We start from the raw sequence: 12550 nt of genomic DNA, 5'->3' as shown, positions 1-12550 counted from the left end.
TACCCCTCAGAGAGACTGGGGTACACACAGGATACCCCTCACAGAGACTGGGGTACAGAGAGGAGGATACCCCTCAGAGAGACTGGGGTACACACAGGATACCCCTCACAGAGACTGGGGTACACACAGGATACCCCTCAGAGAGACTGGGGTACAGAGAGGAGGATACCCCTCAGAGAGACTGGGGTACACACAGGATACCTCTCAGGGAGACTGGGGTACAGAGAGGATACCCCTTAGAGAGACTGGGGTACACACAGGATACCCCTCAGAGAGACTGGGGTACAGACAGGATACCCCTCAGAGAGACTGGGGTACAGAGAGGACTGCTGCCCCTCAGGTCCAGTAGTGACATGTGTTTCTACCTCTGTTTATAGTGTTTAATTCAGTAATAGTATGTTACTTACAGCGATTATGTCCAGAGTGTTGTCACAGACCTTGCGTATCTCAGCATTCTTGTCGTGCATCAGGTCGATAAGGTACGCCGGAGCCTCTGAGATGAGGGTTAAGGGTTACAATTCTGGGAAGTCTGAGGACGCTGGTTCAAAGCCCAAACAGCCAACGTACAGTAATGATATGGTTTTCCATAGGAGGAGGAGGAGGATGAGGGTGAGGAAGAGCATTCAGAGAATAATGGGCTTTAGTAGTTCAAACTGAAAAAATATATTTCACGCTTTACTCAAGTATTAACCGGTAAAAATACAACAAATAAAAATGGACTATGCATCAACATGTTTTAAAAAAACGTAAGAAGCAGTGCATTGTGGGTAGGAAGGATACGTGTCTCTTTAATGATGACCTCCCTGGTAGCCTGGTGGAACACCATCTGGTAGAACACGTAGACGATCTGACACACGAACTCATCGTCCTCTTGTTGGGCTGCAGGGAGAAACAACCGTCTTAGACAGAGTGGCTTTCGTCAAGAAGGCAAACAAAACCCAATATCTCAAACCACACCACAGATCAACGTTTAACATCGTTCAGATCGTTTTGAACAGTATGAAGTCTTTCTTATCTTTATGTGTGAGAGGCTGAGCAATGTTGTGAGAAGTCTGTATTTCGCCAGGCAAGGTATCGTTTTCCCGAATCGTCTGAAAAGATATATGGCTAGCCAATCCACTTCTCGGTTCTGATCCAGGTCTCATCAGTTCAATAAGAAGCCCGGTCATATTGGTTCTGATCCAGGTCTCATCAGTTCAATAAGAAGCCCAGTCATATTGGTTCTGATCCAGGTCTCATCAGTTCAATAAGAAGCCCAGTCATATTGGTTCTGATCCAGGTCTCATCAGTTCAATAAGAAGCCCAGTCATATTGGTTCTGATCCAGGTCTCATCAGTTCAATAAGAAGCCCGGTCATATTGGTTCTGATCCAGGTCTCATCAGTTCAATAAGAAGCCCGGTCATATTGGTTCTGATCCAGGTCTCATCAGTTCAATAAGAAGCCCGGTCATAATGGTTCTGATCCAGGTCTCATCAGTTCAATAAGAAGCCCGGTCATATTTGGTTCTGATCCAGGTCTCATCAGTTCAATAAGAAGCCCGGTCATATTTGGTTCTGATCCAGGTCTCATCAGTTCAATAAGAAGCCCGGTCATATTGGTTCTGATCCAGGTCTCATCAGTTCAATAAGAAGCCCGGTCATATTGGTTCTGATCCAGGTCTCATCAGTTCAATAAGAAGCCCGGTCATATTGGTTCTGATCCAGGTCTCATCAGTTCAATAAGAAGCCCGGTCATAATGGTTCTGATCCAGGTCTCATCAGTTCAATAAGAAGCCCGGTCATATTGGTTCTGATCCAGGTCTCATCAGTTCAATAAGAAGCCCGGTCATAATGGTTCTGATCCAGGTCTCATCAGTTCAATAAGAAGCCCGGTCATATTGGTTCTGATCCAGGTCTCATCAGTTCAATAAGAAGCCCGGTCATATTTGGTTCTGATCCAGGTCTCATCAGCTCAATAAGAAGCCCAGTCATATTGGTTCTGATCCAGGTCTCATCAAGTCAAAGACCATATCAACTCCTCGACACACTCGACCCTCTCCAATTCGCCTACCACCCTGACAGATCCAGGACAACGCAATCGCCACGGCACTGCACACCTCCCTCACTCACCTGGACAAGAGGAATGCGTAGGTGAGGACGTTGTTCATTGGCTACAGCTGGGCCGTCAACACCATAGTGTCCTATAAGCTCGATACAAAGCTCACGGTCCTGGGTCTGAACTCCTCCCTGTGCAACTGGGTCCTGGACTTCCTGACGGGCCAACCACAGATCACAACATTACGTTCCTCGACACTGATTCTCAATATGGGCGCCCCACAAGGGTACGCTCCTCAGTCCCTTCCTGTATTCCCTGTATATCCATGACTGACTGGCCTCACACAGTTGCCATCATCAAGTTAACTGACGACACCACAGTAGTAGACCTGATTACCTACAATGACAAGACAACCTACAGGCACTCTGACGGCGTTGCGCCAGGTGAACAACCTCTCCTTCGTTAGCGAAACAAAGGAGCTGATTGTGGACTTCATGAGGGACCAGTAATAACTACAATTCCTTGGCATACACATTCCCAGAGATGCTGAAATGGTCTAACCACTTGAACACTGTGGTGAAGAAGGCACGACAGCGACTCTTCAACCTCAGGATGCTGAAGAAATCCGTCCCGTCCCCCCGAGGGCCCTCACAGTGTTCTACAGGAGCACCATCGAGAGCATTCTGTCAGGCTGCATCACAGTGTTCTACAGGAGCACCATCGAGAGCATTCTGTCAGGCTGCATCACAGTGTTCTACAGGAGCACCATCGAGAGCATTCTGTCAGGCTGCATCACAATGTTCTACAGGAGCACCATCGAGAGCATTCTGTCAGGCTGCACCACAGTGTTCTACAGGAGCACCATCGAGAGCATTCTGTCAGGCTGCACCACAGTGTTCTACAGGAGCACCATCGAGAGCATTCTGTCAGGCTGCATCACAGTGTTCTACAGGAGCACCATCGAGAGCATTCTGTCAGGCTGCATCACAGTGTTCTACAGGAGCACCATCAAGAGCATTCTGTCAGGCTGCATCACAGCCTGGTACGGTAACTCCACCGCCGCTGACCGCGAGGCTCTTCAGACGGTGATACGTGCAAACGAACGCACCATTGAGTGCACACCGCCTGCCCTACAGGACACCTACACCACCAGGTGTCTCAGGAAGGACAAGAACATCATCATGGACCCCAGCCACCAAAGCCTCGCCCTGTTCTCCCCGCTTCAATCACTCAGACGGGGGCAGTATGGGAGAATCATGGCAAAAACCTTTACCCCTACCTACAGTATACTGCTGTTACTGTCTATTATCTATCCTTTACCCCTACCTACAGTATACTGCTGTTACTGTCTATTATCTATCCTTTACCCCTACCTACAGTATACTGCTGTTACTGTCTATTATCTATCCTTTACCCCTACCTACAGTATACTGCTGTTACTGTCTATTATCTATCCTTTACCCCTACCATACAGTATACTGCTGTTACTGTCTATTATCTATCCTGTACCCCTACAAAAGTATGTGGACACCTGCTCGTCGAACATCATGAGCATTAATATGGAGATGGTGTCTTACCATTCAGTAGTTCTATAATAGCAGGGATGATGTCTGTCTTACCATTCAGTAGTTCTATAATAGCAGGGATGATGTCTTACCATTCAGTAGTTCTATAATAGCAGGGATGATGTCTTACCATTCAGTAGTTCTATAATAGCAGGGATGATGTCTTACCGTTCAGTAGTTCTATAATAGCAGGGATGATGTCTTACCATTCAGTAGTTCTATAATAGCAGGGATGATGTCTTACCATTCAGTAGTTCTATAATAGCAGGGATGATGTCTTACCGTTCAGTAGTTCTATAATAGCAGGGATGATGTCTGTCTTACCGTTCAGTAGTTCTATAATAGCAGGGATGATGTCTGTCTTACCGTTCAGTAGTTCTATAATAGCAGGGATGATGTCTGTCTTACCATTCAGTAGTTCTATAATAGCAGGGATGATGTCTTACCATTCAGTAGTTCTATAATAGCAGGGATGATGTCTGTCTTACCATTCAGTAGTTCTATAATAGCAGGGATGATGTCTTACCATTCAGTAGTTCTATAATAGCAGGGATGATGTCTTACCATTCAGTAGTTCTATAATAGCAGGGATAATGTCTGTCTTACCGTTCAGTAGTTCTATAATAGCAGGGATGATGTCTGTCTTACCGTTCAGTAGTTCTATGATAGCAGGGATGATGTCTTACCGTTCAGTAGTTCTATAATAGCAGGGATGATGTCTTACCATTCAGTAGTTCTATAATAGCAGGGATGATGTCTTACCATTCAGTAGTTCTATAATAGCAGGGATGATGTCTTACCATTCAGTAGTTCTATAATAGCAGGGATAATGTCTGTCTTACCGTTCAGTAGTTCTATGATAGCAGGGATGATGTCTTACCATTCAGTAGTTCTATAATAGCAGGGATCATGTCTGTCTTACCGTTCAGTAGTTCTATAATAGCAGGGATGATGTCTTACCATTCAGTAGTTCTATAATAGCAGGGATGATGTCTTACCATTCAGTAGTTCTATAATAGCAGGGATGATGTCTTACCGTTCAGTAGTTCTATAATAGCAGGGATGATGTCTTACCGTTCAGTAGTTCTATAATAGCAGGGATGATGTCTTACCATTCAGTAGTTCTATAATAACAGGGATAATGTCTGTCTTACCGTTCAGTAGTTCTATAATAGCAGGGATGATGTCTTACCATTCAGTAGTTCTATAATAGCAGGGATGATGTCTGTCTTACCATTCAGTAGTTCTATAATAGCAGGGATGATGTCTTACCGTTCAGTAGTTCTATAATAGCAGGGATGATGTCTTACCATTCAGTAGTTCTATAATAGCAGGGATGATGTCTGTCTTACCGTTCAGTAGTTCTATAATAGCAGGGATGATGTCTGTCTTACCGTTCAGTAGTTCTATAATAGCAGGGATGATGTCTTACCATTCAGTAGTTCTATAATAGCAGGGATGATGTCTGTCTTACCATTCAGTAGTTCTATAATAGCAGGGATGATGCCAGACTTGGCCAACATGGCGGCACAGCTGTCGTCCATGGACACCGTCCCAATCATGATCACCACCTCTAGTATCAGATCATCCTCTGCAGAGCCTGATGACAACACACAGGGGTCAGGGGTCAGAGAGCCTGATGACAACACACAGGGGTCAGAGAGCCTGATGACAACACACAGGGGTCAGGGGTCAGAGAGCCTGATGACAACACACAGAGTTCAGGGGTCAGAGAGCCTGATGACAACACACAGAGTTCAGGGGTCAGAGAGCCTGATGACAACACACAGAGTTCAGGGGTCAGAGAGCCTGATGACAACACACAGGGGTCAGGGATTATTATTATCTGACCATGCTGGTCATCTATGAACATGTGAACATCTTGACCATGTTCTGTTATAATCTCCACCCGGCACAGCCAGAAGAGGACTGGCCACCCCTCATAGCCTGGTTCCTCTCTAGGTTTCTTCCTAGGTTCTGGCCTTTCTAGGGAGTTTTTCCTAGCCACCGTGCTTCTACACCTGCATTGCTTGCTGTTTGGGGTTTTAGGCTGGATTTCTGTACAGCACTTTGAGATTTCAGCTGATGTAAGAAGGGCTATATAAATACATTTGATTTGAGGGAAGTATGTATTTCTAATGTGGTCATACATTGGACAGGAGGTTAGGAAGTGCAGCTCAGTTTCCACCTCATTTTCATCGGCAGTGGGCACATATCCTGTCTTCTCTTGAGAGCCAGGTCTGCCTACAGCGGCCTTTCTCAATAGCAAGGCTATGCTCACTGAGTCTGTACATAGTTAAGGATTTTCTTAATTTTAGGTCAGTCACAGTGGTCTTTTGGTTTCTCATAATTTGGTTGGGTCTAATTGTGTTTCTGTTCTGAGGCTCTGTGGGGGTCTGTTTGTGTTTGTGAACAGAGCCTCAGAACCAGCTTGCTGAGGGGACTCTTCTCCAGGTTCATCTCTCTGTAGGTGATGACTCTGTGGGGTCTGTTTGTGAACAGAGCCTCAGGACCAGCTTGCTTAGGGGACTCTTCTCTAGGTTCATCTCTCTGTAGGTGAGGGCTCTGAGGGGACTCTCCTCTAGGTTCATCTCTCTGTAGGTGAGGGCTTTGTGGTGGAATGTGTGGGCTTCGGTTCCTTTCAGGTGGTTGTAGAATTCACTCACCTGGTTTGAGCCTGTCTTTAAAGTAAGGTACTAGGTTGTACTCCTTCAGCACCAGTTCCCAGTCCAGATCGGCGATGGTGAGGTTAGCCAGGGTCCCCAGACACTCGATCACATACTCTTCGTTTTCATCTGGACTGATCTGGGCTGCCAGGTCTCCTACATAGTCCTGAAGGAGACCAGTCTGTTAGTAAGTCACTTAGCAAACACTTCACTCATACAGTCTCCTCTCCTCTCTGCCTCATGGTAACAGGACGCTTTAATAACACGGCTTCATAGCTGGGTGCTTCATCATGCTTTCATCAGTCTTTTCAACCAATCCAGTATTACAACATCTGCTTGATCAAATCATTCAAATGCGACATGAATTTAGTACTAACGATGAAGAGGTGTTTGGGTGGTCCGTCGTGTTGAGAGATGTTCCTTATCATCTTCATAAGTAAAGGATCCTTCAGCTTCAGAGCTCTCTTCATCAACATCTTCAGACCATTACCTGAGGGAAGGGAATCAAGCATTCATTAGTTATTCAACAGCATGTGAAATATTTATACTAATTCATTCATTTATGACACATGGAGGTTGACATATTTCTACGGGTCTTAAAATCACCAGACCATCTCTGATACATCTGTTGTCTGGACCTTCACAGATGAGCTGTATAACTCCTAGTGGTCCTCCCTACCTTCACAGGTGAGCTGTATAACTGATAGTGGTCCTCCCTACCTTCACAGGTGAGCTGTATAACTGATAGTGGTCCTTCCTACCTTCACAGGTGAGCTGTATAACTGATAGTGGTCCTCCCTACCTTCACAGGTGAGCTGTATAACTGATAGTGGTCCTCCCTACCTTCACAGGTGAGCTGTATAACGGATACTGGTCTGTACCTTCACCGATTGAGCTGTATAACTCCTAGTGGTCCTCCCTACCTTCACACATGAGCTGTATAACTCCTAGTTGTCCTCCCTACCTTCACAGATGAGCTATATAACTGATAGTGGTCCTCCCTACCTTCACAGATGAGCTATATAACTGATAGTGGTCCTCCCTACCTTCACAGATGAGCTATATAACTGATAGTGGTCTGTATTTTCACAGATGAGCTGTATAACTGATAGTGGTCTGTACCTTCACAGATGAGCTGTATAACTGATAGTGGTCCTCCCTACCTTCACAGATGAGCTGTATAACTCCTAGTGGTCCTCCCTACCTTCACAGATGAGCTGTATAACTGATAGTGGTCCTCCCTACCTTCACAGATGAGCTGTATAACTGATAGTGGTCCTCCCTATCTTCACAGATGAGCTGTATAACTGATAGTGGTCCTCCCTACCTTCACAGATGAGCTGTATAACTGATAGTGGTCCTCCCTACCTTCACAGATGAGCTGAGCGTTCTTCTTGTTAGCTGCCAGGTTGATACAGAAGGAGATGAGCTCAGCATCGATCCTCTCCTCACCGTGCTCAAATAACATCTTCATCAACTGTTGAGTTAACACAGAGCGCTAAGTTAGCATGTTAGCATGTTAGCAATGTAAACACTGAACAGAAATATAAACACTGAACCAAAATATAAACACTGAACCAAAATATAAACACTGAACATAAATATATTCAGCATTTCACTGTGAGGTCTACTACACCTGTTGTATTCAGCATTTCACTGTGAGGTCTACTACACCTGTTGTATTCAGCATTTCACTGTGAGGTCTACTACACCTGTTGTATTCAGCATTTCACTGTAAGGTCTACTACACCTGTTGTATTCAGCATTTCACTGTGAGGTCTACTACACCTGTTGTATTCAGCATTTCACTGTGAGGTCTACTACACCTGTTGTATTCAGCATTTCACTGTGAGGTCTACTACACCTGTTGTATTCAGCATTTCACTGTAAGGTCTACTACACCTGTTGTATTCAGCATTTCACTGTGAGGTCTACTACACCTGTTGTATTCAGCATTTCACTGTAAGGTCTACTACACCTGTTGTATTCAGCATTTCACTGTAAGGTCTACTACACCTGTTGTATTCAGCATTTCACTGTGAGGTCTACTACACCTGTTGTATTCAGCATTTCACTGTGAGGTCTACTACACCTGTTGTATTCAGCATTTCACTGTAAGGTCACCTGTTGTATTCAGCATTTCACTGTAAGGTCTACTACACCTGTTGTATTCAGCATTTCACTGTAAGGTCTACTACACCTAGCATTACGTAAGGTCTACTACAACTGTATTCAGCATTTCACTGTAAGGTCTACTACACCTGTTGTATTCAGCATTTCACTGTAAGGTCTACTACACCTGTTGTATTCAGCATTTCACTGTGAGGTCTACTACACCTGTTGTATTCAGCATTTCACTGTGAGGTCTACTACACCTGTTGTATTCAGCATTTCACTGTGAGGTCTACTACACCTGTTGTATTCAGCATTTCACTGTGAGGTCTACTACACCTGTTGTATTCAGCATTTCACTGTGAGGTCTACTACACCTGTTGTATTCAGCATTTCACTGTGAGGTCTACTACACCTGTTGTATTCAGCATTTCACTGTGAGGTCTACTACACCTGTTGTATCAGCATTTCACTGTAAGGTCTACTACACCTGTTGTATTCAGCATTTCACTGTGAGGTCTACTACACCTGTTGTATTCAGCATTTCACTGTGAGGTCTACTACACCTGTTGTATTCAGCATTTCACTGTAAGGTCTACTACACCTGTTGTATTCAGCATTTCACTGTGAGGTCTACTACACCTGTTGTATTCAGCATTACACTGTGAGGTCTACTACACCTGTTGTATTCAGCATTTCACTGTAAGGTCTACTACACCTGTTGTATTCAGCATTACACTGTGAGGTCTACTACACCTGTTGTATTCAGCATTTCACTGTGAGGTCTACTACACCTGTTGTATTCAGCATTTCACTGTGAGGTCTACTACACCTGTTGTATTCAGCATTTCACTGTAAGGTCTACTACACCTGTTGTATTCAGCATTTCACTGTGAGGTCTACTACACCTGTTGTATTCAGCATTACACTGTGAGGTCTACTACACCTGTTGTATTCAGCATTTCACTGTAAGGTCTACTACACCTGTTGTATTCAGCATTACACTGTGAGGTCTACTACACCTGTTGTATTCAGCATTTCACTGTGAGGTCTACTACACCTGTTGTATTCAGCATTTCACTGTGAGGTCTACTACACCTGTTGTATTCAGCATTTCACTGTAAGGTCTACTACACCTGTTGTATTCAGCATTTCACTGTGAGGTCTACTACACCTGTTGTATTCAGCATTTCACTGTAAGGTCTACTACACCTGTTGTATTCAGCATTTCACTGTGAGGTCTACTACACCTGTTGTATTCAGCATTTCACTGTAAGGTCTACTACACCTGTTGTATTCAGCATTTCACTGTAAGGTCTACTACACCTGTTGTATTCAGCATTTCACTGTAAGGTCTACTACACCTGTTGTATTCAGCATTTCACTGTGAGGTCTACTACACCTGTTGTATTCAGCATTTCACTGTGAGGTCTACTACACCTGTTGTATTCAGCATTTCACTGTGAGGTCTACTACACCTGTTGTATTCAGCATTTCACTGTGAGGTCTACTACACCTGTTGTATTCAGCATTTCACTGTAAGGTCTACTACACCTGTTGTATTGTTACCTGTGGGATGCAGTCTGTGTAGGTAATGGTCTAGGATCAGGTGTTGTATTGTTACCTGTGGGATGCAGTCTGTGTAGGTGCTGGTCTAGGATCAGGTGTTGTACTGTTACCTGTGGGATGCAGTCTGTGTAGGTAGTGGTCTAGGATCAGGTGTTGTATTGTTACCTGTGGGATGCAGTCTGTGTAGGTAGTGGTCTAGGATCAGGTGTTGTATTGTTACCTGTGGGATGCAGTCTGTGTAGGTAGTGGTCTAGGATCAGGTGTTGTATTGTTACCTGTGGGATGCAGTCTGTGTAGGTAGTGGTCTAGGATCAGGTGTTGTACTGTTACCTGTGGGATGCAGTCTGTGTAGGTAGTGGTCTAGGATCAGGTGTTGTATTGTTACCTGTGGGATGCAGTCTGTGTGGGTAATGGTCTAGGATCAGGTGTTGTATTGTTACCTGTGGGATGCAGTCTGTGTAGGTGCTGGTCTAGGATCAGGTGTTGTATTGTTACCTGTGGGATGCAGTCTGTGTAGGTAATGGTCTAGGATCAGGTGTTGTATTGTTACCTGTGGGATGCAGTCTGTGTAGGTAGTGGTCTAGGATCAGGTGTTGTATTGTTACCTGTGGGATGCAGTCTGTGTAGGTGCTGGTCTAGGATCAGGTGTTGTATTGTTACCTGTGGGATGCAGTCTGTGTAGGTAGTGGTCTAGGATCAGGTGTTGTATTGTTACCTGTGGGATGCAGTCTGTGTAGGTAATGGTCTAGGATCAGGTGTTGTATTGTTACCTGTGGGATGCAGTCTGTGTAGGCGAACATGGACTTGAACCTGTCATCAACACTGATGTGGTACAGGATACACATGGCCATCTGCTTGTGGTTCTCGTCGCCTGAGAGAAGGAACACATTACTACACATTAAACCAGCTCAAACCTGATACATTACAGATAGATTGATATGGTAGGTTCATCAGTAGAATGAGAGACAGGAAGAGAGAACAGACAGGAAGAGAGAACAGACAGGAAGAGAGAACAGAGAGAGGAAGAGAGGAAGAGAGAACAGAGACAGAGAGAGGAAGAGAGAACAGAGACAGAGAGAGGAAGAGAGAACAGAGACAGATAGAGAGGAAGAGAGAACAGACAGGAAGAGAGAACAGAGACAGAGAGAGGAAGAGAGAACAGAGACAGATAGAGAGGAAGAGAGAACAGAGACAGAGAGAGGAAGAGAGAACAGAGACAGATAGAGAGGAAGAGAGAACAGACAGGAAGAGAGAACAGAGACAGAGAGAGGAAGAGAGAACAGAGACAGATAGAGAGGAAGAGAGAACAGAGACAGAGAGAGGAAGGGAGAACAGAGACAGAGAGAGGAAGAGAGAACAGACAGGAAGAGAGAACAGAGACAGAGAGAGGAAGGGAGAACAGAGACAGAGAGAGGAAGGGAGAACAGAGACAGAGAGAAGGGAGAACAGAGACAGAGAGAGAAGGGAGAACAGAGACAGAGAGAGGAAGGGAGAACAGAGACAGAGAGAGGAAGGGAGAACAGAGACAGAGAGAGGAAGGGAGAACAGAGACAGATAGAGAGCAAAAGAGAGAGAGAGAAATTGAGAAACCTATCCAACCCAAAAACACAGAGACCCAGATAACCTGAGTCTACACCTTCACTATGGTGAATCACTAAAACTACACAGAAATACACTACGGAAAAAGAAGGAACAGCACGTCAGAAATCAGCTCAATGTAATTAAATAATCCACAGAATCTAACCACTTCTGGGAGAATTGTAAAACACTAAATCAAAGAACTACATGAAGAGTTATCGATCCTAAACGGAGATGTTTGGATAAACCACTTCTCCAATCTTTTCAGACATTTTTACTTTTTATTCATTTAGCAGATACTCTGATGCAGAACGACTTACAGGGTCAATGAGGGTTACGTGCCTTGCTCAAGGGCACATCGACAGACGTTTCATCTAGTTGGCACGGAGATTCGAACCAACAACCTTTCGCTTACTGGCCCAACGCTTTTAACTGCTAGGCTACCTGCCGCCCTAGCAACCAAGAACCGAGAGCAAAAACAGACTGTATCCATGATTCCTTACAAATCATAGAGTCAGCTATTAAAGACCAGCAGAACCCACTGGATTCTCCAATTACATTGGATGAACTACAGGACAACATACAAACCCTCCAACCCCCAAAAAGCCTGTGGTGTTGATGGTATCCTAAACCACATATTCAAATGGGGCTATTCTTAAACTTTTCAACATTACCCTCAGCCCACCCTCTTCAACATTTATATCAATGAATTGGCGAGGGCACTCGAACGGTCTGCAGCACCCGGCCCTCAGCCTACTAGAATCTGAAGTCACCTAGATCTTCTGCACAGATTCTGTCAGCCCTGGGCCCTGACAGACCTGGGCCCTGTCAGACCTGGGCCCTGACAGACCTGGGCCCTGTCAGACCTGGGCCCTGACAGACCTGGGCCCTGACAGACCTGGGCCCTGTCAGACCTGGGCCCTGACAGACCTGGGCCCTGTACAGAACTGGCTTGAAAGACCTGGGCCCTGACATAACTAGGGACCTGGTACAACCTGTCGACCTAGGTCCCTGACAGACTGGGC

General features: G+C 45.1%; 1 protein-coding gene across 1 annotated transcript in view; it reads right to left on the bottom strand.

The window, feature by feature from the left end:
* LOC115156489 (kinesin-associated protein 3) overlaps positions 1-12550 on the bottom strand; it is a 64779-nt gene that overhangs the window by 23068 nt on the left and 29161 nt on the right. Inside the window, exons 9-15 of the mRNA XM_029703911.1 lie at positions 10718-10854; positions 7635-7743; positions 6644-6756; positions 6267-6432; positions 5075-5200; positions 781-879; positions 408-493 (exon numbers count right to left, since the gene is read on the bottom strand). Of these exons, the coding sequence (XP_029559771.1) occupies positions 408-493; positions 781-879; positions 5075-5200; positions 6267-6432; positions 6644-6756; positions 7635-7743; positions 10718-10854 (836 nt within the window). The remainder of the gene's footprint in view (positions 1-407; positions 494-780; positions 880-5074; positions 5201-6266; positions 6433-6643; positions 6757-7634; positions 7744-10717; positions 10855-12550) is intronic.

The sequence above is a fragment of the Salmo trutta genome, chromosome 21 (assembly GCF_901001165.1).
Source record: "Salmo trutta chromosome 21, fSalTru1.1, whole genome shotgun sequence".
Lineage (NCBI taxonomy): Eukaryota > Metazoa > Chordata > Actinopteri > Salmoniformes > Salmonidae > Salmo > Salmo trutta.
The sequence above is the reverse complement of the archived record's forward strand: the minus strand, read 5'-3'. Positions and strand labels throughout refer to the sequence as shown.